General features: G+C 44.6%; 1 protein-coding gene across 3 annotated transcripts in view; it reads right to left on the reverse strand.

Annotated features, from left to right (window-relative positions):
* Nucleotides 1-24,969, reverse strand: part of LOXHD1 (lipoxygenase homology PLAT domains 1) — a 172,254-nt gene that overhangs the window by 36,686 nt on the left and 110,599 nt on the right. For 2 of the 3 annotated variants that reach the window (XM_063423238.1, XM_063423236.1), the window contains 7 exons: nt 20,967-21,129; nt 18,094-18,248; nt 17,101-17,310; nt 14,515-14,638; nt 10,875-11,083; nt 5,703-5,888; nt 2,698-2,825 (listed from right to left, as the gene is read on the reverse strand). In XM_063423238.1, coding sequence (XP_063279308.1) covers nt 2,698-2,825; nt 5,703-5,888; nt 10,875-11,083; nt 14,515-14,638; nt 17,101-17,310; nt 18,094-18,248; nt 20,967-21,129 — 1,175 coding nt within the window. Of the gene's footprint in view, nt 1-2,697; nt 2,826-5,702; nt 5,889-10,874; nt 11,084-14,514; nt 14,639-17,100; nt 17,311-18,093; nt 18,249-20,966; nt 21,130-24,969 lie in introns of those variants that run through there. The other variant, XM_063423237.1, reaches the window with a different exon arrangement.

A 24,969-nucleotide genomic window follows, 5' to 3' on the forward strand; every position in this document is an offset into this window, starting at 1 on the left:
CCAACCTCTGTTCAGATTACCCCCTGCAGGATGAATGTGATTATACTCACACCATTATCTGAGCATGCATAGCTGCAGATGTTAGTAATAGGGATTGGCTCGAGCCTCTCAGTTTTCATCCAGGCACTGCTTCCTCTGCACTCCCAGAGGCATTTAGACAGGGCATTTTGGTCCCAGTCCATTTCTAGTTATTAAGGGTTATGTTTGCTCTTTGAAAAACTCCTTTTTCTTCGTATTTGTCTTTCTGTGGTACCGGATACTGAGGCAGCCTGTCTCACTCTGAGAAATAGAATGTACTTTTGTCCCTGGACTGGATTGATTTCCACATCTATTTAACAAAAAGGTGTGACCCTTCCAGTCTGAATTATCCTGTGATCCTATGATCAGTTTTTATTACAGTCACTATTACCTACAAAGCTTCCTAGAAATCTCTCACTCTGAGGCTTTCCAGGCTGAGAAACTCTAAGCTAAAATGTCTGCTAGCAAAATAAAACATCCTTTATCTTCAGCAAATGCCTTGTTTGAAGTTTGTGACACTGATACTCATCTGCTACTTCCAAGAGGGAAGTCCTAGAGGGAAGTGATTGCCAAAGTGACAAAGTGACCCAGAAGCTCTTTGCTATGCCTAATTTAGATGAAGATGAACATAAACCTGAAAAAAATTGAGAAGGGAAGAAGTAGCCAGACAAGCTGACTGCTGCTACTCCCTTTTCAGGACACTGAACCATTTATCTAAAGGATTTCATTAAGCTTTCCTACCCATGCTTGCCCTTATAAATATTTCCATTGCCTAGGGGTCTTGGCAATAAGTGTAATGTAGCGAAAATTGCCTTAAATCTGTGGCAGGTTAGACAGGCGGTTCTTCATAATGCACTAAGCTGCTGTGAGTGAATTGGCACTGGATGGCCCCAATAAAGATGAAGTGCTTTTTACCATTTGGTTGCAGCAGCTCTCACCCATCCCTGCTTTGCTGGTGCAAAGGCTGGAGAGATTTCCATGTGGAAAAGAGCCAGGAAAGCCTGTGCTGTTAACAGCTGGATGAAGACTGGTGGCAGTGGCGTGGAAAGAGACAGGATGTGAATTTGGGGACATGAATGTCCTGTGCAGAAGGTGCTAATGAGATGACAAGAGCTCTGTACAGCTGGAGGTGAGATACAGAGCACCTCCAGCCAGCAGAGAAGTGCCAGCAGAACAGCACAGCATCCTGGGGATATTAACATAATGAGAGTTGTGCCTTACACTTCCTCTTCTTTACACAGCCCCAGTGATTTTTCAACACCTTTCACAGGTCCTCTACTGTCAGATGATAACCCAAGCAACTAATAACACAGAGATTTTTCTATTCTGCTGCATTTTCATATTCTTGTGTCAGAGATTGTCCATCCCACCCATGTAGACAAATGGGATGTGTTTTTAGAAGCCACAAAGCTTAGGGGTATGGCTTGCCCCAGATGCAGCAAAACTCCAACCCTGCTCCAGAGGGGCTGGAGGTGTCTTGATCCCCTTTAGAGATTGTTGCTTGACACACTCAGATGTGAAATCTGCTTCATTTCTGAACCCAAACACCAGTGGTCCATTTCCTGCCTACTAGGACTGAGTGTTGGGATTAAATGAGTGTAAGACAGGCCAGTTTGGGCTTCCCCAGGATCTCGTGAGAGAGGTGCCACTGTGGCCACACTCCCTGGTGACCCAGGGCATTGCCCCACAGGTTGGATGTTCCTTTATGATAGGGAGCAGCCAGCCCTTAGAGCTGTGGCTTTCTGCATGACTCAGCTGTGTTTCTCACAGATATTTTAGTCGGCAGCACCTCTGCTGCATTTTTTTTCACAACAAACAAGGCTCGTGCTTGTTACTAACTAGACACATGAAGCTCTCAGTCTCAGCTATGTTTGTCCAGACACCCACTCTGCTACAACACCTTCAAGTAAAACATTCCCTGAGCAAACACCTCTATGCAAGGTGCACCTTATCCTCGCTTATCCAGCATTGCCTCAGCAAGCTGAGCTCAAACCATGAGGCAAAAAGCTCCCACCCTTCTGATGCTCTGTAGATGCCTTGCTGAATAAGATCAAAGTTAGTCAATTTATTAAATTTAAGTGTGATGTCATTAAAAGATGGTTCATTCTTGAGCATGCCAAAGCTTTCTGTACCAGGGAAGGTGCTAGGAAAAAACAACAAAGCATTGGGAAGTGGATGAGTGGTGGCTTGTGTGGGTTTTTTGGCTTATGGAAATGCTGGCATCAGGCTAGGGTTATGGTGTTTGTTAGCTATTTCTGCTGAAGAAAACATGAGATTCCACATTTTTAGTAAAAGCAGGGCATTCAGTGCAGCATTCTGTGCCACCACCCATCAGTTTCCCAGTGCTCTCCTGGGCAATGTGCACAGCTCTTCTTGAAGACGATGCAGGACTTCATGCTTTTGTTCAAGGTGCTAATCTCAAAAGCCACTGAGGAACAGGTTAAACAAAACTTGCACAAATGATGAAGGGTGGTTTCCCTGGCTCTCCTTTCCTTTGCTTTGCTAAAAGTCTGGCAGAAACACTCACAGGGAGCCCAGGTCTGAATCTATAATGTCAGCGGGAGTAAATGTTTGTGTTTTGGCAGGAGCATGATCAAAGCCCTGAGTGCTTCTTGACTTGACACTGAAATCTGTCATCACTCCACTTCCAACTAACAAAAATGACACAAGTTGCTGTACCTGTCTCCGTTTTTTTCCAGCAGCATTTCCTCCGTGTTCCCATTGGATCCAAACACAGTCATGAAAATGCTGGCATCGGTGCCACCGCTCTCGATGTCTCCAGTCACAACCGTGACCTCGTAGAGGATCTGGGGAGGATTGCAAACATCCAGAGGGCCTCATTTAAAAAGCTGTCCTTATCCCACTCTGAACACACTGCCCTGGAGATCTACTTCCTGGACAGAAAAGGGTCCAACACAGCTTCTTGGCTCTTCTCCACACCATTGTTTTCAGAGGCCGAGTTAGAAAATTACTACAGGACTTTCCATCTATGACCTTTTCTACAGATTTGCTCAGCTTTGAAAGAGACACATTTATTGTGACAATATCTGAATTAAACAATCACTGAATGGATTGGGTTGAAAGGGACATTTGAAGCTCACTCCATTCCACCCCCTGCCATGAGCAGGGACACCTTGCACTGTCCCAGGCTGCTCCCAGCCCTGTCCAGCCTGGCCTTGGGCACTGCCAGGGATGCAGGGGCAGCCACAGCTGCTCTGGGCACCCTGTGCCAGGGCCTCATCACCCTCAGTGTACAAAAACTCCCCCTTTTATCTAGTCCAAGTCAACCTTCCCTCAGTTTACACCCATTATCCCTTGTCCTATTGCAATACCAGAAGATTTCTTAAGCTGCTTCTTTCACAGGAATAACAACTATCACATCAGTAACTGGGTCTCCAACCCTCTGCCATCAGTGTCTCTGCCTGGTGACCTCCAGTGACTCAACTCTGTACTACTACCAAACTCTTGCTAATTAAAAAAAAAAAAAGTCTCCCAGAAGAACAATTACTTATTTTTCTTGGCTGCAAAATGTTTTCCCCAAAAGTTCAGTGTTTGTCTGGTCAGTGTTTATTCCAATATCACTGGCAGTTTGGAGGTTTATGCATTAGAACACTCCCTGTGGTAAAAAAAATTCAGCTATCCTGCTGTCCCAGGGGATGCTCACTGCTGCATCAGCTGCAGAGTCCTCCCAGATCTTGTGTGCACTGAAGGCATGCCAGTTTGTGAAAAGATGTTTTTTATATTGCTCACCTTACTAGCCTAATTTTGTTCTTTTCTCCTGACATGGGAGCAATAAGTCTCAGAATAAATATGTCAAAAATGTGCAAGTCCCTGTGGCTGTCAGGGGTTTTAAGACTTCTAGACCACTTAGATGCTTTCAAGATCATAACTGTGGTACCAAGGCCTCTTTAAGACATGGAAGAATATCAAGAAACAGCTCCCAGAAACATATTTCTAACAGTGAACTGCTAGGCTAGTTTTATTTGCCTGAATTTTGGCTGCCACATAAATAAACAGTGCAAAGGAATAATATAATATAAAAAAAAAAATATTTTTCACATTTGTTTGAACCTGAGTAACCTGTTAATCACATAGTCCTCCATACGTATTTTAAATATTAGCAATCTATCCTATTTTTTATAGGAAGGAAAAAAACTTCTTTTACCAGTGCACTGAAGGCTTCTAATGACTGTGGTGGACTCTGAGTAATTTCTCCAACTATGGGAAAGCAAATACTCAATTTAAAGCAAAAAGAGGGAATATCAAGCCAAGAAGAAAATTAAGTTGAAATGGGTACACACAGCTGTACAAAAGCCAGGCAGGAAAAAAAATAGAAAAGTATTAATCTTCCCAATGATGCTAAACATATGAGTTGTCTTTGAACTCTAAAATGCCTGTAAAACTCAGTTTCTAACTACAGCTATTTATGAGGGAACAGTCCCAAATTCCCTCAACAAGGAGACTGATCAGAAAGTGAAATGCTCATTTCTGATTTCACATCCCAAGTATCTCCCCAGATTTCCTTCAAACCTCCCATCAAGTTTCTGGCCTGACACCACAGGAAAAAAATTGTCATTAGATGTGTCTATTTTTGGCATGGTTATGAAAAGAAATATTCAGGATTGTGCTTTTAAAGGCAGACTGAGCATAAGTCTTCATTAACACCCACTTCAATCTATGGGCAAGCCATCAGCTCACCAATAGGAGCGTGGAAACCTCATCCAGGAGGTGAAACGACAGATGGGATGTTCTTATGAGATTGGTTTTAACCTTGGTATTAAGTCTGAGGAAGGGTTTTATACCCTCTTAGGCCAATTCCACCACTGAAATCTGCACTGATTTGGTGAATCCTTCACAAATGCTAAAAATGTCATCAATTTTTTTGGGCGTCTGGGGAACAAGAAAGATTTCAGGAAAATATCTTTAGCTTAGGAATCAAGAGCTGCATAAAGAAAAAATAATGTACTATGAAAGTGTAACCTGACTGTAAATAGAAGCACATCTATAGAGATTTTAAATTGCCACACAGGTATTTAAACACAGTGTTATTGTCACATTCATCCAGACTATTATTTCTGCTACAAATCTTACATCCAAAATCAGCATAACTCGGCTTTCCAATTTGTACTTGTTTGAAATATGGCATAGCAGATATTACTTCAAACTTCATATATTTGAATAAAAATACCATAGCATTTTATTCATCACTGATTCAACTTTAATCAGTTATTCTCACCGAAGATCAGGCTCACAAATGTTTTCATGTTTCAACAACTCCCAGTAGTTGTTAATTTCCCCATTCCCTATTGGAGAATTTGGTATGTAGCCGCATCATGGAGAGATTAAAACATTGAGATATTTCCACTGCTCTAACCTGGTGAGTTAGGAGTAATCTTTCACCTTGAAGCTGCCCCTGCTTTATGGGTGCCAGGTGATTCAGTGGGTGACAAGGTGAGCACAGGCTGCTGAACTGTGCCCTACCTGCTCTGCCCTCCCTTCTTCACCATGGCTGCACCCATCCAGCCTCACTAAATAGTGCTCTAAACAGGCATGGCAAGAGATCCTGCTAATAAAATAACATAGGAGAGGAAAGCAAAGAGAAGGCTCTGGCAAAAGTCAGAATATGAGAGCTGCCAACGCACGACCTGTGTCAGCAGAGGGCACGAGGTGAGCCTGGTGCCTACCTTGATGCCAATGTTGACACATTCTGCATCCAGGATGTTGAGGACCCGCGAGGTGAGCCCGTCACCTTTGTCTCTGGCCAGCCAGCACTTGCAGACAAAGTTGTACATCACTCCTTTGGTGGGCACGACGATGGTGAGCTCCTCCATCATCCAGCAGCTCTCAGGGGTCGCGCCGTCGTGCCCCACCTGTGAGGGGCAGAGGGAAAACACCTCCTGGGGAAAGGGGATTTCTCTGGATGAGGGTGATTCACCCTGCAGGGAAGGACTCAGAGCCTGTGCACACCATCACAACAAAGCATTCCTCAAGGGTAGGGAGGGAACTCTGAGATGGTGCCACTGCCACAGGCAGGGAGGCTCAGGTCATCAACTGCTGTGCGTGAGGGAAACCCAGTCTCAAAAAAACCCCAAGGTGGGCTGGAGTGATGTGCACGAAAACATGTCCAGTGTGTTGACACTCTGCTCCTGCGCTGTTGCCCTCTATATGCTCATTTGCAGTTGGCAGCAGACACATTCCTCCACCTTGACAAGCCTTTCCACTTCTGTCACCACACTTGGAGGTGATTATTCAAAGCTTTACAGCCAAGAGGAAAGACGCAGCTCAGCAAACACCCACATGTATTATTACAAGCACTTCCCTCACAAATCCATGTGTAAGTGAACTAAATGTATGAGGCTGCTTCTCTGCTTCCCATCCCCTTAGACTGCAAAAGCTCTGTCTTTGTGCAGGAGACAACAGATGGAGCTTACATCTGTAGCTGGTTGGTTTTCAAGGACCACCTCCTCCAGCCTCCAGAATGATCTGTCCTGGAGACCAGGAAGTCACACAAGGGTGGCCACAAGCCTGCATGGATGAACAAGGAGCTCCTGAAGAGATTTAAGTGGAAAAAGGAGGAATACCAGGGGTGGCAGCAGGGGCAGAGGTCCTGCAGAAGTACAGAGACAGTGCACAAGCGTGCAGGGATGAGTTTATGAAAGCCAGAGCTCACCTGGAACTGAATCTACCAAGAACCAGGGTTCCTGCAGGTATATCAGCAGCAAAGCTATGTTGACAGTGTTAATTTCTTCAAGAACCTACATGTGTTCCTCTTAAAGAAGGCTGGAAATTCAGCCTAGGGCAGACTTGGAAGGAAAATTGTGTATCCAGGTCGATGTATGAACCTTGGTCAGTCATTCCAATGAGCTACCTGTCCATAAAAGACCTATCTGCACTTCATTATTTAAAGAGGAAGTGTTGCTTCTGTCATTTCTAGGAAAATGAGGTTCTTAGTCCAAAAGCCTCACTGGTTTTTGTTTTTAAATTATTAGGATATTTAGGGAGGCTCGAAAAGCAATTTTTAATAACAGATTCATCTAGCATGATATATCTGTGCTATCTATTTTTTTTCCCAAAAAAACAAGTGATCTTTTCTGTCTGACAGTCTCAGCCATCACTGCTATTAGGAGTATTATTGCTGTACTAAGGTCTGTGCAGCTGCAGAAAATTAGAGCTTAACCACTAGGGAAATTCAAGTCTACAATGGATGCATTAATCCTCTGATTCTTGGGGTGTGAGGTGAATGGGAATGTAACACTTGCCTTCCCATTCCCTCTCTGCCAGCTTGGCTGAGCCTCTCCAAGCCCAGGGTCTTTGTGCAGCTCTGTTACAGGATGGCACAGATGAGGCAGTGGGGGAAGTTCAGGGCCATGGTTCTGCAGTGACAAAGCAGCTGGAGGGAAAATCCCCATGAGCCTGACAAAATTTGCTGGTATTTTGGGTTCATTGCACACTCCCAGCTGCTCACATCATAGAACCACAGAACAGTTTGGTCTGGGAAGGGTTTTAAAGCTCATTTAACCCCTGCCATGGGCAGGGACATCTTCCACCATCCCAGGTTGCTCCAAGCCCCATCCAACCTGTCCTTGGGCACTTCCATGGATGGGATATGCACAGCTTCCCAGGGCAAAGTTTCATTCCAAAGCACTGCTAGGTGCCACATTTTCACAGCAAACTTTAACTTCTTTGATATCAGTGACAGCCAGAAGGAAACAACCTGTGCACCCTGGAGAACCTGTGCACAAACAGATTTTCAAGGACCTCAAGAACAATGTAAATTCTGGGACAAATTCCATCAGTGTCAGCCAAGTCTTCCCTATGGCTGGACTTCAGGAGCAAAGCACCAGGATTTGACTTTTAATTCCAGGCAAATCTTCAGACAGACCATGCCAATACAGTGAATAATGCCAAGGCATGGCCACACCAGCAGTGTAGCCTGGATGTGCATATTGATATCATAACAAGTGGTTTGGGCTGAGATGAACTAAATTATAATGACAGAATTTCAAAGGCAGGTAAATCCTTACTTGGGCTGCTTGCAAACCTTTGTAACTTGTTCCTACTGTCCTTGAGGGACTGCACATCATGAGACTGAGATTCACAATTTATACTGAGCAGCTCAGAACCACATAGAAACTCAACACAGTGGCAGAGGGAAAATCTGAGAGAATATTTGTGGAAAGAAGGGTCAGAGAATGCTAGAGGAACCTAAGGGTCACTGAGTCACTGAGGGACTGGACTTGCATTTACAACATTTGTGTGTCTTTGATTTTTCTCTGTGTTCATAATGGAGAAAGGCTCTGAACCTTCTGAACCAGAAGAGGTTTGTGAAAACAAACCAATGCAGGACATCCTATACATTCCTGTGTCTCTCTGCTGCAACAACAGTCCAGGAACAGAGATACTTTCATTAGGAGAATAAAGATTAAAAATTATTTTGAAAACACGGTATAAAGTGTCTACACTGAATAAATTATGTTATTTATTTTCATGTCAGAGTGTCTAATAAAGTCCACCAGCAGTAAATATTATATCTATAGGCCTACAAGACATGAATAAATTGGCCCGTTTCAAATGACTTCGTGTTCCACTGTCTCTGCTTTCAGTGGAGTATATTTGTAGCAGGAGCATAATACCAAACTTGAAGCAGCATCACAAATAGCTGCAAATCTCAAAGTCCTGCTAAATGGTGCAGTCTGCTGCCTGTGTTATGCAGAGGGCTCCTGGAAAGTTAATCCTCATACTATGCTATTTTCACACGGTAACTCACATTCAGAACTTTTCACCTTCCACACAAACAGACAAATGCCAAATCCAAGAACGAGCTGTTCCTCACTTCTCCCCAAGCAGATAACTAGCAATTTTCTGCAATGTCCCTGAACACTGCAATTTTCTAGAGAAGGAAAGTGCGGGCTGATGCCATGGCAACCACGGCAGGCTAGCACATTGATGCCATGGCTGGGACACAGGTCCAAGAGAAGGGACCTTCTAGGACGAGGGCACTGCCTGAAGGAAGGCAGGAGGCCAGGAGCAGGTGGCTGCTTCAGCTGTGAGCTGGGGAGTCACAAACCAGAAGGGAAAAGTGAGCTGGGGTGAGGCACCAGGCTGGTGAGAGCACTGAGTGCTGGGGTGAAAGAGTGCAGAGGAACATCACCAGCCTGACAGATATATGTTATTTCTTTTTCCAGCTCTTTACATTTTATTTGCCATCTCTTATCTTCTTTCCCATTTGTATTCCTTTTCAAATTAATTTTTGCCTTGCCTCTGCCTATTTCCAAGTGTTTTTTCCTAATTTCTTCTATTTTCTATCCATCCCTACCCTATTCAGGGTATTGTCTCCAGCATCCCTTTCTAATTCTTTCTCCAGTCTGCTCTTCCTGTCTCTCTGACCCTGAGGGGTGACACTGTGATTTTTCTCCCTCTGTCCCACTCCATGGCTGTTTCCATGTGTGCACAATCCAGAAGAGAAGGATTGATACACTTGCTCCACTTTAAAAGTTTGACCTCGAGATGGGCTAGACAGAAAGTGCCACTAACACTCATAATAGCCAGCACTGGGAGTGCATTAAGAAAATGGCTTGATAATAAACTCAAATCTGTTACGGAGATTTCTCAAGATGTCAGAATTCACTGCTTGAGTGAAAGGTAGTGCAAGTGACAGTCTCTCAGCTGCAAGAGCAGGACATACAGATGCAAAGATTTTCTTATCAGTTAGGATTTATCTTTCTTTCTTGTCTCTTTCCAATTACACAGGCACACACATTGACAGGTAGGTTTACTTCCACAGAGGGATAGGGGTAAAAACAAAATTAAATAGGCCTCTGTAGTCCTCAGGTGCTGGGGGTTTCAGTACTGGAGGGGTTGGAGCAAGCTTTAAGGAGGTGGAACTGGCATCTGAAACAAGAATGATGTACACAAACACTCTGGAATATTCATGTGAAGTTTAAGCCCAGTGATGGAGAGTATATGCAAATTGTGTCTCCCTAAGCCATAACAGAAAAAATGGTTCCTGCACCGAAATCTATTTGTGCATATTACTCACAAATTATGATTAATTTTCTTCTCTAAGCCTGTGTCCTCCAAGCTGTGAAAACAATTTTCATGTTTAGCTAGGAAATTATACGAGATGTGTTTCTCACAATTTATGAAACCCAACTGAAGTGGTGAAAAAAATCAACTAGGAAAAAGACCCATGAAGAACTGCACCCTGGGAAGCTTCACTGCATCTGGCAATGGAAGGGATTGAGTAAGAAAAAGCAGTGACAGAGATGGGACTAAACTGGGACATGTTGTAACTTCTTTACAAGTCACGATTATCTTCAGCTCCACGAGGATCTTGGTTTTATGCAAAGTAAAGCATGCTTATTTACAGGTTCAGACACATTTGAAATCTCACCAGCATTGTCCTGTTTACAATCCTTCAGACCCAAGAGCCTTTTCTTCACTGCTAAGAATACCAGAACCACATGGTTTCTTTGGCCACGTGTTTCATACGCCTCCAGCACTCGTGCTGAGCTCACAACATGATGTCACCATGAGATTTCCTAGTTTCTGAGCATTCATATTAAAGTAGAAGCTTTTCACCTTCTCATGCTCTCTCATGTAAACAAGGAGATCGTGTTTGTAAATATTACCATTGTTTTCACATTCTTCTCCAAGGAGAGGAGAGATTGTGTGACAGTCCTTTTGACCATGTGGTTGAGAGGTGGGGATTCCACTCTCCAACCCATGATCACCTTTCAAATAGTATTTAAGAGCATGTAATAAACAAAGGTCAGACTGGCTCTGCCCTGCTTTCTCTCACAACTTCCAGCTCTCTGCATGGTGATTTCAAGAGTGGCAAACAGCGACAGACATACCTCCACTTTTTTGATCTCCCCAACATCTAGGCCCCAAACTGAAAACTTCTCCACAGAGCCATCTGCAAATTCATCCTTTCCTTCTGGGAGGTCCAGCCACAGCCTCTCTGTCTGCACTTTCTGGGGGCCCATGATGATGATGAAGACGCGGCTGTCGGTGCTGGAGTCGTACTCTGTGCCTGTGGTGACGGTGATGTGGTACGGGATCACTGCCACAGAGAGAGAGAGGTTTGCTCTTCAGGAAACCCACACACACACACTTGTACAAGACTTGAGGAAACCAGGGGCTCATCCCATCAGAGGGAGCAGCTGTGCGTGCCAAATGGGTTCACATCCCATTGAATTCATTTGGAGAAGTGATAACATCATGCTTTGTTGGGCTACGAGTGCGCTTTGGAGACTCTTTTCCCACGGCACGCTTGGGACTGAATCCTGCAAGGGTTAATTTCCCCAGACAACCCTACTGGTGGCAAGGAGGTTATAAGTCCAGATTTCTTCCTAATGCATGACAGAACAGCAAAAGGCTTGAATCCTTATTGACACCAAGAGACCTTCCTGAAGATGAGTCTGAGCACCTAAATCTTAAACAGGCTATTAGGCCAAAGTGATCTTACACTCCCCGTTCAATAAAGACAAATAAATCTGTGCTGACTCCAAGGTAAGCCATCACCGACTGAAAGTCCCAGAACAACCACAAATGCTCTCCTTTGTGCCTCATTCAAGGATTGCTGTGATCTATGGGGCAGCTCAGGGCTTCAGCATCCCTGTTCAAATCCAGACAGAAGAGAACAATCCTTGTCTTAAAGGTAAGTCTCCATAATTCTATGCATTGCATAATAATTTTGGTTGGGGGAAAAACCTTCAGGGCAAGGCTTGGTAAAAGAGGAGGTGGTTTTTCTGTGGTTTTCAGAACTTTCAGTTCAGCTGTTAAAAGGGAGGAAGTGCCAGACTGCTTTTCAAGGGCTTTCCAAAAGCTCATTTGGGTAAGCCGAGCAGGCGGTGCAGAATTGGTCGCTGAATACTCGTTTGATTTCTCAGAACATTTGTGCAGGGCTGTTCAAACAGTTCTGACAAGACTCAGAGCTCTGAAATTTGCTTCGTCACAGACTCGAAACAGCCTGGCTTCATCATCACTTTTCTGATTAAAAAAAAAAAAAAAGTTTATAAGTTGACAAAAAACCCAAACTTGCCTGGTTTTCAAATTACCCAAGATTGACACCTAATTTTGCTTTATGATGACTAACAACATTTTTGAGGTGGGGGTTGTACTAGAAATTCACATCAGGCTCAGAATACTTGTGCAACATCAGGGAAGGCATAAATTCACGCTGATCAAATCTGTCTTACCTCTGGGCAGAGCAGAACCCAAAAAGATTCGTTCAGCCCCAGTTTGAGGATTTTGTGTACCAACACAAAACGAGCTAATGATTAGGCAAGATTTATTCTCCCATTTATGGGAGAATAATTTACATTCCAGGGGGTGCATCAGCACAATGATGCATTTAGCGGGGAAAGGGTTTAGTTGCAGTCAAGGCAAATATAATAAGAATATATTGAGGGGTCATGACTGTGATATCTCCTGACTTTTAAATAAAGCATATTTTGAATAAGGACATTTTTGTTCATATAGGTTTTGTCCTGTTCTGCTGTGATAGACTAAGTTCAGAGAACTACCAGCATTTCTAGCTGATCCTTAAGCCAAGGTCCTTGAAACACCTATAAAAAAGAAATTAGAACTTTCAGTAACTATAATTTCCCACTTTAAACAAGGGATACAGAGGTACATAGTAGCTTGCTATGAGAGAGCAGGAAACATCCTTTCCAGTTCTATACTCTGAAAACTGGAAAATGGATCCTTAAACTAGTTTATCTTCCCTCCCTGCCACCTTCCTCCTTATCTGGGACTCACGTTTCCCTTTTCTCAAGCACAGGAGAAAGCAAAACCTGCAGCAAGTGGCCACAGCAGGACACACCACAGGTCCTCCAGCCCATCTCCCTTTGTCCTTGAGTGCCAGCACAGGGTTCAGGCTGCTTGAGGCCACGTGTTCCCCTCTCAGGAGGGTAGGTTTCCTTAGGAATCCATCCAGGCCATCTCCTGGGCTGCCTTCCAGCATGGGAGAAGGTTCCTAGTTCAGATCTAAGCATCATCCTAGCCAAGAGGACTTTTTCCTGAGCTCCAGCCTCACATCCTCCTCCTCCTGCCCCTCACAGGCATTTGCCAGTTTGGTCTCAGCACAGCCAGGACTGAGGGACAGAAGTCCCTCCCTTTCCCAGCCAACTCCCACTTCCTGAGTGAACCAGCTGAGCTGGCTTCTTATCCAGCTCAGAAGGTGCTGCCTGGCTCACCCAGTCCATCTTATCTGACATTCCTTCAGGAAGCAGTTTCCTTCACAAGGCCATGTCATTCAGCAGAGATAGTGGTGACAAGCTCCAGGACTCACAGAAGAAAGACCACCCTGGCACAATGGGGAGGATGGGAACTGTCCTAGCTCTGCTGGAGAAGGGTTCTCATGGGAAAATTATGGTATTTTACTCATTATTTGTGAAACTGCACAGAATGCCAACATGGCAGATGTTACCCATTATCACAGCACAAAAGTAATATCAGAAGGAACATGGAAATCACTTATTTTTTATTTGAGCACAATGTGGGATTACAAAAGCTGGGCTGCCCCAAGACACATGGGTTGCAGGCCAGGTTTAGAGACGTGCAGCATTACATCTGCTTCCCAAATGAGAGGTGTGGGATGTGCAACCCAGGTATCACACCACAACAAGCTACTGGGCATGAGAGGAACTGCAAACCATCCGTGTGACCACTGCTGGACCCTATGTGAGGCCCCCTGGAGAGCTATCTTAAACTTCTAAGGAAAATTACATCGTTTTCACTTCGTTTACCATGGAAGTTTAGGATAAATTTAATGATTTTGCACTTGCTGTGGATTAAGAGCACATAGACAGTAACTGTGAGGCAGATGCTGCTCAGTCATTAAAACACAGTATTGTAATCAGACATCTAAAATCCTAATCTAAAGCTAGAAGGCTCCATGTAGGATATAAAAAAACTGTAGGTTCCATTTAGCTGATAAGTCGTTGTCCTGGAACAGGGAGGTAGTAAAAAAAAAAAAGGTATATAAATCATAAAACCATGGAATCATAGAAAAGCAAGGTTGGAACGGACCCTAAAGTTCACCTCACTCCAACCCCCCTGCCATGGGCAGGGGCACCCTCCCCTAGACCCACACAACAGCTGCTGTGATGCACACTGCGTGTGGTAAGGAAAAAGAAACCTGAGAAGAACTAAAAATAAATCACATTTACAATCAAATTAAATAACATTTCATCTTGAAATACCATCCCCATTAAGTTAAAAGGAGCAGTATGGAAACACTGAATTTGCTGAGAACTCCATGACTTATTCCTCTGATGAGGTCAGAGAGCTGCAGGAGAAGCAGCAAACACAGAAACAACAAGCCCCGATCCAGCCTGCCCCAAAACAGTCACAGCACAAGGAAAAGAGAAATAATTTGCTGTTCTGCCTCTCCTTGCTCTGCAGCAGCACAAACACAGCCTCTTGAGCACTGAAAGACGAGACCTTTCGTGGATGCATGCAAGCAAACACTCAGGCAGGAGCACTCACATGAGCCTTCCTCTGCTGCCTTGACCAAGCTGGATTTTTTGGGCTCGTTCAGGTTGGCATTGCTGTCCTGGCTGGATATGCTGAGGGAGGAGTCGTCCAGGCTGTTCCTCTCGCCGCTGTAACTCTGTTTGGGAGGGGAAGGAGGTGATACACTCTTACACCTGGCCTGAGTGCAATAAGCTCCCTGAAGATGTATCAGGTCTGAGGGCTGACCTGCAGCTTCCCAGAGTGGCTGGATAATAGCCAGACAGCTTCTCTGGACATGCTTTGTAAAAGAAAAGGGTTTAATAGTGACAAAAATAACCAACATTATCAAACAAGAGAAATACAAGTCAAACTCAGTGCAGAAACTCTGGCTAAGGCAGTCCAAAAATACAATTGAGCCCCTCTGTGCAGTTTTTTAAGTGCTTGATGGTCCAGGTGGGCTTTTTGGCACCTTGCCCAATGGAATTGGCAGCAGGTTTTGAGGTGCAGGTCCAGGAGTCCAACCAGTATCTCTGCTTGGCACCTGGCTGATTACTGGGAAAAGAACAGGGAAGTTTCTGGGTCCTTTATCTTATTAGAAGAGCAAGGGGTGAGTCTAAAACCTTTCCTAGTGTGGAAACACCCACCAAGGTGGGGGGGCATTACTGCACTGAGGGTGAGTGCTCCTGTTGTAGCTGTTCCCATGTGCCTCCAAGAACAACATGAGAAGAAATCCCTGTAGTTCCCCAGGTACCTTTTTGGTCAGTATAGCTCTAATAAATGTGACTTGTATTGTACTGACGGTCTTTCATTTGCTTAGTTGGTAACCCTGACAGGCCATGTTGGATGTGTGTTACATTAAAAGGAAATATATTAGACCTAAGAGTCCTGGGAGTTGTGACCTTTTCTGTGCTACCTGGCTGAAATTGTCTGAAATTCAGATCACTGGAGCAGTGCCAGAGCTCGTGGAATCATAGAAGGGACCTTAAAGGTTATCTTGTTCCAACCCCCCAGGGGCAGGGACACCTTCAACTATTCCAGGTTGCTCCAAGCCCGGTCCAATCTGGCTCTGGACACTGCCAGGGATGCAGGGGCAGCCACAGCTGCTCTGGGCACCCTGTGCCAGGGCCTGCCCACCCTCACAGGAAAGAACTTTTTCCTAATATGAAATCTAAACCTACTCTCAATCTGAACTCATACTCCTCTTGTCCTATCACTCCAGACCCTTTTAAATTGTCTCCATTTTTCTTGTCAGCTCTCTTCAGCTACTGGATAGCCACAATTAGGTCACACTGAAGCCACCTCTCCTCAGGCTCAACACTCCCAATTCCCTCAGCAGAGCTGCTCCATCCCTCTGATCACCTTGCTGCCTCCTCTGCCCTGGCTGCAGCAGCTCCACGTCCTTGTGCTGCTGGAGGCAGGGCTGGAGCAGCTCTGCAGGTGGGGTCTCACCTGGGCACAGGGGCAGAATCCCCTCCCCTGCTGCCCCCGCTGGGGGCTCAGCCCAGGGCAGGGGGGCTCAGGCTGGGGCAGGTCCATCTCTCCCCCCCAGCACCCCCAGTTCCCTCTCCCAGGGCTGCTCATTAGGTACAGGTCAAACATCATCAGAGGCAGATTACTGCAAATCTGAGTGATGTGAAACACCAGTTGTGTTTGAAGAGTTACTGACAATGCATTTGGTGTCATCATCCAATAAATGTGAGCCTTTTGCCCCACAGTCAAATAATTAAAAAAAGAATGGAGTGATTAGTTTTTCCTCGTTATAAATTGATACAAGCAACAGGGTAAGCTTGTCCACAAGCACTCACAGCGTTGTGAGCTGCAGTTTTATGAGGCAGCATATGGCAACACTCATCCATGGTGTAACTCCTCTTACATCCGCTCTGCTGCCCTCAGGATGAGCCTGGGCCAATTCCACTGATGATCATTTCAGTGGTAACTGTCAATTAAAGCTTCTCTGTATTTTGTAAAGTGGACTCCTTAAATAAAATGAACTTATAATCAGCTGCTTTATTATGTCTCACTGTATAGGAGTAAGAGAAGTCTATTAATCTTGTTTGCTAATTTTAATTAGAGCATGTGCCTCGAATTCCAATTAGCTGCCCTAGGCCGATAAGAAATAGAGTGGGCAAGTAGAAAGGACAGCTCACTGAAAAACATTTGGTGCTCTGAGTGGTAGCAAAGAGACCTGGCTTTTTATGTAAGGCAGTGGTGGAATAGGGATCTGGAAAGAAATAAACACCCAGTCCAAGTGAGGATGGAGTCAAAGGACCCAATATTCTGGTTGGAGCACTTTGAATAGTGGGACCATTACTAAGCTGCTTTGTGGGCATAGCAAGGACAGCAGCAGGGAAATGCAGTTTATCAGCAAGGCAGTGAACTCGCATCTGAAGGGTTCCACTTATACTCCTTGATTTTTCTGCTGAAATTGCAAATTACAGAGCTAATGATTACGTGCTGAGAGTGGCCTTACTTTCAGCTCTCGTCTGAAAATCAGAAATTCATTTTGGATAAGCTGAAATCCCTCTGAGTCCCTAATGAGCTGCCTTGGACTTCAACCAGATATTCAATGGTTTTATTTTTATGAGTAGCAGCAGCATCTGCTTTGAGCCATTACTGTACCTGTTCATAAAGTGTGCGCTCTATCTTCTTGTCCTCTTTCTTTTTAGAGAGCCAGCGCTCGCACAGGAAAACGAACGACTCCTCTGTGGTTTCATCCAGGATCTCCACTTTTTCCAGAAACCAGTCAGGACTGAACATGCTGTTGTCATGACGAATCTTGATCTTGTATAAAATGCCGAGGTCCACAGCCTGGATTGTGAACGTGTCCTCCTGCAGGGCGTTCAAGAGCAGTGGATTCTGTTAACAAACTCTCAACACATCATCCACTGGAAAAAGGGAAAAAAAAAAGGGAGACTACGGAACATAAATGTTCAAATTCTGTATTGCTGGATGACATTTGGCTAAAAGGTTTGCAGAAGTCTATAGAGGCATGTCTGTAGGCTAAAACTGTACTTCAGGGAAGTGTTTTTAAGCCTGCTTCTGCTAGGAGGGGAGCTGCAAGTAACACCACTTTTACAACCAGTTAGAATACAGAAATCCTGGGTGATTTTTAAGTATGCTTCTCTTTCTAATCCAGCTGGATTTATATGAACAATCCAGATAAGACAGTCCTTGCCACCATTATATCCAAGTGACCCGTGGGATGACCACAGAGCATCACTTTTGGTGTTATTTTCCCAGATACAGCTGAAGTTTAAGTCCCATCAATTTAACAAGTTTTGTGGTGAATTCCAACAGGTACTGTGTACATGGAAATCAGCTGCACAGGGAATGTGGGAATCTGCAGCTCACAGCTCAAGCCAGTTTCCATGACCAGGCTCATAATTTGTCCATCAGTGACTTCACAGGAACATCTGCCTGTTTGCTGCAGTGCCTGTCAGCCGTAATACCCAGCTGACAATCCATACAAAGCATTTTAAGAGGTAATGAATGTGGTAAATGGAATCAATCAATTCATCCCTCATAGGAAAACTCAGCCTATAAAGGCAGTCATTGACTTGATAGGTTAAAGACTGAGAGATGGAAAATGTCATTAAGCCTTCGCATTTGTACCTGTCCTCTTTCAAACTTGTTGAAGTTTGTTTCGGATTTACTGAGTTTTCTCTCTCCCATGTCCCCCAGGTCTCCGTAGATATTTAGGAAGACATTAGCATCTGTCCCAGCTCCGTAGATATCCCCAGTGAACACGCTGATCTTGTACGTGTGAACTGCAGAAAGAAACAGAGAGGACTTCTGGTCAGATGAAATACTGAGTTCTGTGTTAGGTACTGAATTTGCCTAATAAAATGTTCCCCAGATTTTCTGCTCGTCACTTGTAGAGGTGTTAAATCCCATAGGGTCTTTCTCTCAGGTTTCTCATCCAAAGACTGGAGAATCCCTGGGCTGACATTTGCTGGCTTTCCTTTTCTCTGTCTAATCACAGCCTGTGTTTTGCTTTGATCACACAGTGCATGGTTAAAAATGCAGAGAATCATTATGGTCATTACTGGATGGGAAGTTGATAGGGGTGAGGGAACTCAGCACCTTTTCCTACAGAGGCTCAAGGGACACAGGTCTGAGAACAAGAAATTCAGTGCTGTGAACCCTTAATACTCCATCTTCCATAAACAAAGACTGGGAATTCAGATGTGCCATTACTACAGGAGTTAATGGCCTGTATCCCTATAAATTCCCCAAAAAGACAGAGAACAAGTTGCTGGGTCCTTTTGCTGAGAGGATATTTAATTAAAGAAGGGCTGGAGCAGTGCTGTTTAAGTACCCTTTCTCTTTAGCTTGCTCAGTGACGAGACAATAAAACCTCATCAAGCCTTCAGTAATGTGCTTTGGTAAACCTGTTAAATACTCCTGTTTTTATTTTGCTACTGTTCTCCCAATTACATGGGGAAAACACACAGTTACTGAAAGCATCCTCTCCAGGAAAACAATGAGGGTCTGTACAAGTCTCTCATTACCCTGGTGGCATATGAGCCATGGAAAATGCCTCCCTGCAAATCCCAGGGCAATGCAAATGAGCAAGAGGCACAAAGTCTTGGTTAGGATTCTGTGTATGTTAACGGCATTGAGGAAAATTGCCATATTGTCTTTTTCTTCTTTTACAGTAAGACAGACTCTATTCTGCTTTGTCATCCATGAAAGATTTCCATTGATTTCTCTGAGAAATGGATCACAGTCACCACCTGAGAACATCCATCAGGATTGTGTGCAGTGCTGGATATTCTGGTTTGCCTCTTCACAGATGTCCTATGGAGTTACAGCTCCATGTTTGAGAGGCGAATACTACTTCAGTAAGGAAGGAAGCAATATATATCTTCTAATTAGTCAATGCATCCCTTCTTGGCCTTTTCTTGCTAGTTCTAGAGGCCTCCAGGACTGAAACACAATGTATTATTAAAAAAAGAGATGATCCTCAGAATATCAGGAGCTGATTTTCCATCACTGTCATTTACACTGTGTCACTGCCCAAGATATATGAGGACTCACAGACATGCAGAAGATTTAATTTTTGTCCCAGATATTTGATATCTAAAGCAGAAGTTCCCAAACATAGCCGTAGCCCTGTATCAGAGGCAACTTTCAATAGAGCAAAAATTTTATTCCCTAGATTGTAAAACTTATTTTGAGGCTTTGCCTTCAGAAGGAAAAGTGAGTCAGCTGGGTTAATTAACAAATGGTAGCTGATCCAAGGTAAAGCAACAGAAATTAACAAGTTAAGGAAAATGTCATGCAGGCACCTAGATGTCACAGAATCGTTGAATCATCAATTTGCTTGGATTGGAAGAGACCTTTAAAGGCCACCTTGTCCACCCCACCTGCCATGAGCAGTGACACCTTCCACTAGACCAGGTTTATCAAAGCCTCACCCAACCTGAGCTTCCAGGAATGGGGCATTCACCACTTCTCTGGGCCACCCTTGCCAGTGTTTTATTTTGTTTTGATTTTAAAATTGTCTTTGCCCCTGCAGGAAAAGCAATCTCCTATAAGCTACCATGTAGTTCCTAACAGGAGGAAGGAGGACACCAGTCCTCCTTCCAGCAAGGCGCTTCTTCCTTGGCAGTGGAAAACAATCCATGTTAATTCCATCCTGACAGTGTTCTACAGTAAATGCAAGACAGACTCTGAAAGAAAAGAAACAGTGAGAGAACTTATTTTCTCAGTTGAATCATCTTGTTGTCAGAGGCAAAAGCCAAGAATGAGAATGGCATCTGAAATCCTTTTGCTCTGCTCAGGATGAGGAAGTTCATGACCTCTCTCGAGGACATAATGAGCTCTGGGTGAGAAAAGGAGATTCTTTTCTAGAGGAAAAAGAGGTACAAACAGCTGCACATAGAGAGGAGCAATGATTTAGGGGTGAAATTACAGTTCTTTTTCACTTGCTTCAGCTACCAGTAAGGCCAAACACTGAACATCACCACTTTATAAGATGAACTCAGAACTCGATAAGAATTTTTTCTCCACCTAAAAGGCACTTTAATGAGGTGAAGGTGGCTGCAATGACCCAGGTTTCTAAAGGTTATGCATGTGTACCTGTAGGGAAGCAGGAAAAACAACTTTGGGAGGAAAGAAGAGCATTAATTAGACTCATAGGATAGGAAAGGAAGAGGCAGAGTGCACAGCACAGAAGAAGCTGGGCAAATGAGTGAAGAGGTTAACACAGCCTTAAAGACAAGATGTAAGAATTTTGCTAGGCATCAGAGGAGATATGGAAATTATAAATGTGGAATGATGTCTGTGACAGGTTCTCCAAAGCCCCACAGGAAAATAATGATGTTATTGCACAGAAGTGCTCCAGGTGTGATAGAGGCCAGAGATCAGGAAGGGAAAGAGAAGTGAACAGTTGTACCAGCACAGCTCTGAACCACACAACCAAATGTTTTGTTCCAAAAAATCAGACAAATCATCCTTACCTACTCCTAGGATGATATTACCTTCTAAAGGGTCTTCAACCTCTTCCTCTATCTGCTTGAGTGTCCCATCCTTCATGAGCTTTTCAGTAAAAATATCAGATGGCACCAGCTCTCTGACAGTCTCACCATCGTCTTCAGACTTTGCGAGCCATCTTTCACATGGAAATGTGACAGTTTCTGAGCCCTGGAGGAAACATCACAGAGGAGATCTCTTCAAAACAACATGAACACACACAGGCATTTCCCCTTTGAAAACACCCTGACGTGCAGGCAAGGACTTTCAAGTCATGTAGTGTGCATGTGTGAGTAGAGGCAGACCTAAAGTCGTACACAGAAATGTATTTCCTCCAGAAAGAGGACATCTGAGGGCTCTCAGAAGAAGCACTGAACACGCAGCAGAAAACAGGATTCCCAGTGGGTGTGTGAGACTGGCTGTATGACCCAGGAGATCTCTGCCCTTCCCAGTGTTAAAGCTTGTAAATTCCTAATCAGGACTGCACCATTCCTGCTGAAGCTGTGTGTTACTGACACTCTGCAATTCCTCTTCAATCCTTATTCAGGCAGCATTTTCTTTGAAGCCAGTAGGCCTTTTTTGGGGGTTTTTTTGGGATTTTTTTTTTTGTGAGCTCAATGCTTCATGATTTCTCCTATAATTCTGTGACTCAAGCTGGGTTCCAGGCAATTCCCATACGTGCAATACGAGGAGAAAAATACTGATTTAATTTTTGATCTTTTGTTTTGACTTCACTTTGGTGGAAACAAATATGATTTATATCATCAAACAGACAAAAACAATAGAACATGTGTTTTCCACTTGGTAAACAAAATTAATCCCAGACTATTCATTAAGAACAGACTCCCATAAGGCCTCCAAGATGGTAAGATGCAGGCAGCTTTCTGTGTGCTGGGCACCCCAAGCTGTGACTCCATGAAGAGAGGAGCATGAGCCACCATGCAAGATACAGAGGCCACTAGTCTGAACAGAAGGGAAAAAAAAAAGTGGAAGCTGGTTTTAATCTGACAGTAAAAAAATGCAGAAGAAAGGAAAAGGTCCTTTCTTTACTGACAAACTTGTCTTTTATCTCTTAGCCTGCACAGGGGACTTCCTGCTCTTTCCAGCACACTGTGTGCCATCACTTTCATATTAAATATACCAATGGATGTTAACAGAATCTCAGAGGGTTTGGGTTGGAGGGTACCTTAAAGATCATCTGGTTCCAAGCTCCCTTCCATGGGCAGGGACACCTTCCACTATCCCAGACTGCTCCAAGCCCCATCCAGCCTGGCCTTGGGCACTGCCAGGGATCCAGGGACAGCCACAGATTCACTGGGAAACCTGTGCCAGGGCTCCACCACACTCACAGTCAAGAATTTCTTTCTAACACCCTGCCTCTGCCAATGTGAAGCCATTCCCCCCTGTCCTGTTCCTCCATCCCTTGTCCAAAGAGCCTCTTTGTAGACACCCTTTATGAATAATTTCCACCTAAATTACTCTGCTGTGATTACTTACCAAGCAAATACAGGGCCCTTTCTTCACTACTTTCACTGTTCAAATACTGAAATATTAATGTATGGTAAAGGAAGGGAATAGATGTCACTGTAGCAATTTTGAACGTTGTTGTATCACAATGTACTGTGTATTACAGCACGGTACTGCCTGGAACTGCAGAGCCTGCCCTCCCTGGCACCATCCCTGGGGAGGAGCACCCAAGAGCAGATGGAACTCTGATCGTAGCTAACCCGTGGGAGCAGAACCACTCCAAGGGGCTTTGAGTGGCTGAGTGTTTTGAGACTGCATCTGTAGCAGTGGATTTCCACACCTGAGCAGGTGTTTCTGTAAAAGGGAAAGGGTTTCAGCTTACCTTGGAACATGTGAGGAAGTTAAACTGGAATTTTCTGCAGCCTTCCCATTGTGACTGGCTCAGTGCCAGCACAGGGCACTGATTGGGTTTTACAAGTGCACCTCAAAGCCCTTTGCCAATCTCATTGGGCAAGGTGCCAAATAGCCCACCTAAATAACCAAGTACTAAAGGGACAGCACAGAGGTGCCCGAGAAGCATTTTCAGGATGTTGTAGCAGGTAGATGGACTTTGTTCCTTATACTGTGCACGGCTTTGTTACTTGTTTTTGTGTTACTTTCTTTCTTTTATTAAAACCTTTTTGCTTTTTCAAGACATACTTGACCATGCCATCTCACTAAATTCTTTAAGCCATTTCTCTGCAAGGCTGGAGGTATTGGGAACCCCAATATGCACCACACACTGAGTGCACACAGCCCAAACCTTCTGCTGTTCGTGGAACACCATCTCTCGTCCCCTCTGCTGCTCCCTGCTCTGTTCAACCCCAGGCAGAGATGTTTAACTCCGTGGGGAGGTTTGGAGCATGGCATACAAAATGGTGTCAAAGGAAACCAGCACGGCTGCAGGTGATTTCACATCTTTTACTTTCAAGTGCTATTTGTGCTACACAAGCAGAATACAGCACCTAATAACTCCTGCCTCCCTGTTCCTGCACTGGCTGTCTGACCACTTAACCTGCATTATCTCACTGCACGCCGAGCTGGTGAGCAGTGCTTATCTCCACACCTGCAGGCTGGGAAGAGAGAGCTTTCCAGAATGGTGCTTCAGTGCTGAAACTCTCTCCTCCTGATAGAGATCCCACTCCAGTCACACTGAAGCTTTCAGCAGCTCCTGCACATTCGTACTGCTGGGGGTGTGTGCCATTGATGCAAACAGTGTTTGTTTGGTAACAAGACATCTGGGGATGGAGTGACAGCACAGTGGGGCATAACGTGCACTTGCTGCAAGAGTTAATTGTGTCATTATTGATAATCACCATGCCATTGCCACGGATTTTGCTGGGGTTAGTGATTGTATTAATATTTAAGTGATGTAAAGTGTACTGGTTTATATTACCAACAGCAAAATCCTTTTTCTGCCCTGAACAGAATTTGTTTTGTTAGAGTCTGAGTCTGGACCTAAGCTAGGAGCAGGGGATGATATAGTGTGCTAAAAGTCTGTGCTTTTCCCTTCTCCAGGTTGTAACAAATGAAATATAATTATCAAATATAATTGGCATGCCAAGATGTTTTTTTTCAGCACGCAACAATCCTAGTTTCCTACCCAAGTGCTTTCAATTTAATCTGAAAAGTTACTGACCTCATTTTTCTTTTGCAGCTCTACAGATACATCTAGACACATCTTAGCAGTCTAATCAGGTAGCACAGCTTTTAGAAGAGCTGGCAGCATATTGCTATCCTGTGGCAGGTCATAATATCCTGCGGCTGATCAGCGGCATCGTGCAGTGCTCCGCTTTCTTCTTTTTTCCCATGCCGTAATCAAAAGATCAGCAGAATTGTAAATCTCTCCATTCCCAAGTCGTTCAGGGCTTTCCTCCCTTCCTCCACCTTCAGATTTCTCCCTCCCTGCCCTTCAGAGCTGCTGCAATGACTGAGGAGGGGGTGCAGCCCCAAAACCCTCTCCTGACAGACTGAAGAGCACCCAGGATGGAGCTCTCAGGCACTTCCCAAAGCGCTCAGTTCAAGGCCAGTGTAGAAAGAGGCAGCCCAGGAACCTCTTTTCCCTTGGTTTCCACACATTTGGGCATCCCCCTCTTCATCTCCTCCAGGCTGTGACCAACAACAGCATCTCTGGAAACAGTGTGCACCTGTTCATTAACCTAACGAAGCCAGGGTTAGGCAGGACACCCAGAGTCTGACAATGTCAGACTGGCAAAAAGGTGATAACAACGAACAGTATGGGGGTATTGGCTGGTGAAGAAGCTTCTTCAGGAGGATGGAAATGGGAGAGGAAGGGGGATTTTCTCACTCTGCACAACTCCCTGGCAGGAGGCTGGAGTCAGGGGGAGGTCGGGCTCTGCTCCCAGGGAACAAGGGACAGGAGGAGAGGAAATGGCCTCAAGGTGCACCAGGAAAGATGTAGACTGGATAATGGGAAAAATTTCTTCCCAGAAATGGTTGCCCAGCCCTGGCATAGGCTGCCCAGAGCAGTAGAGAAGTCCCAAT

The sequence above is a fragment of the Prinia subflava genome, chromosome Z, assembly GCF_021018805.1.
Source record: "Prinia subflava isolate CZ2003 ecotype Zambia chromosome Z, Cam_Psub_1.2, whole genome shotgun sequence".
Lineage (NCBI taxonomy): Eukaryota > Metazoa > Chordata > Aves > Passeriformes > Cisticolidae > Prinia > Prinia subflava.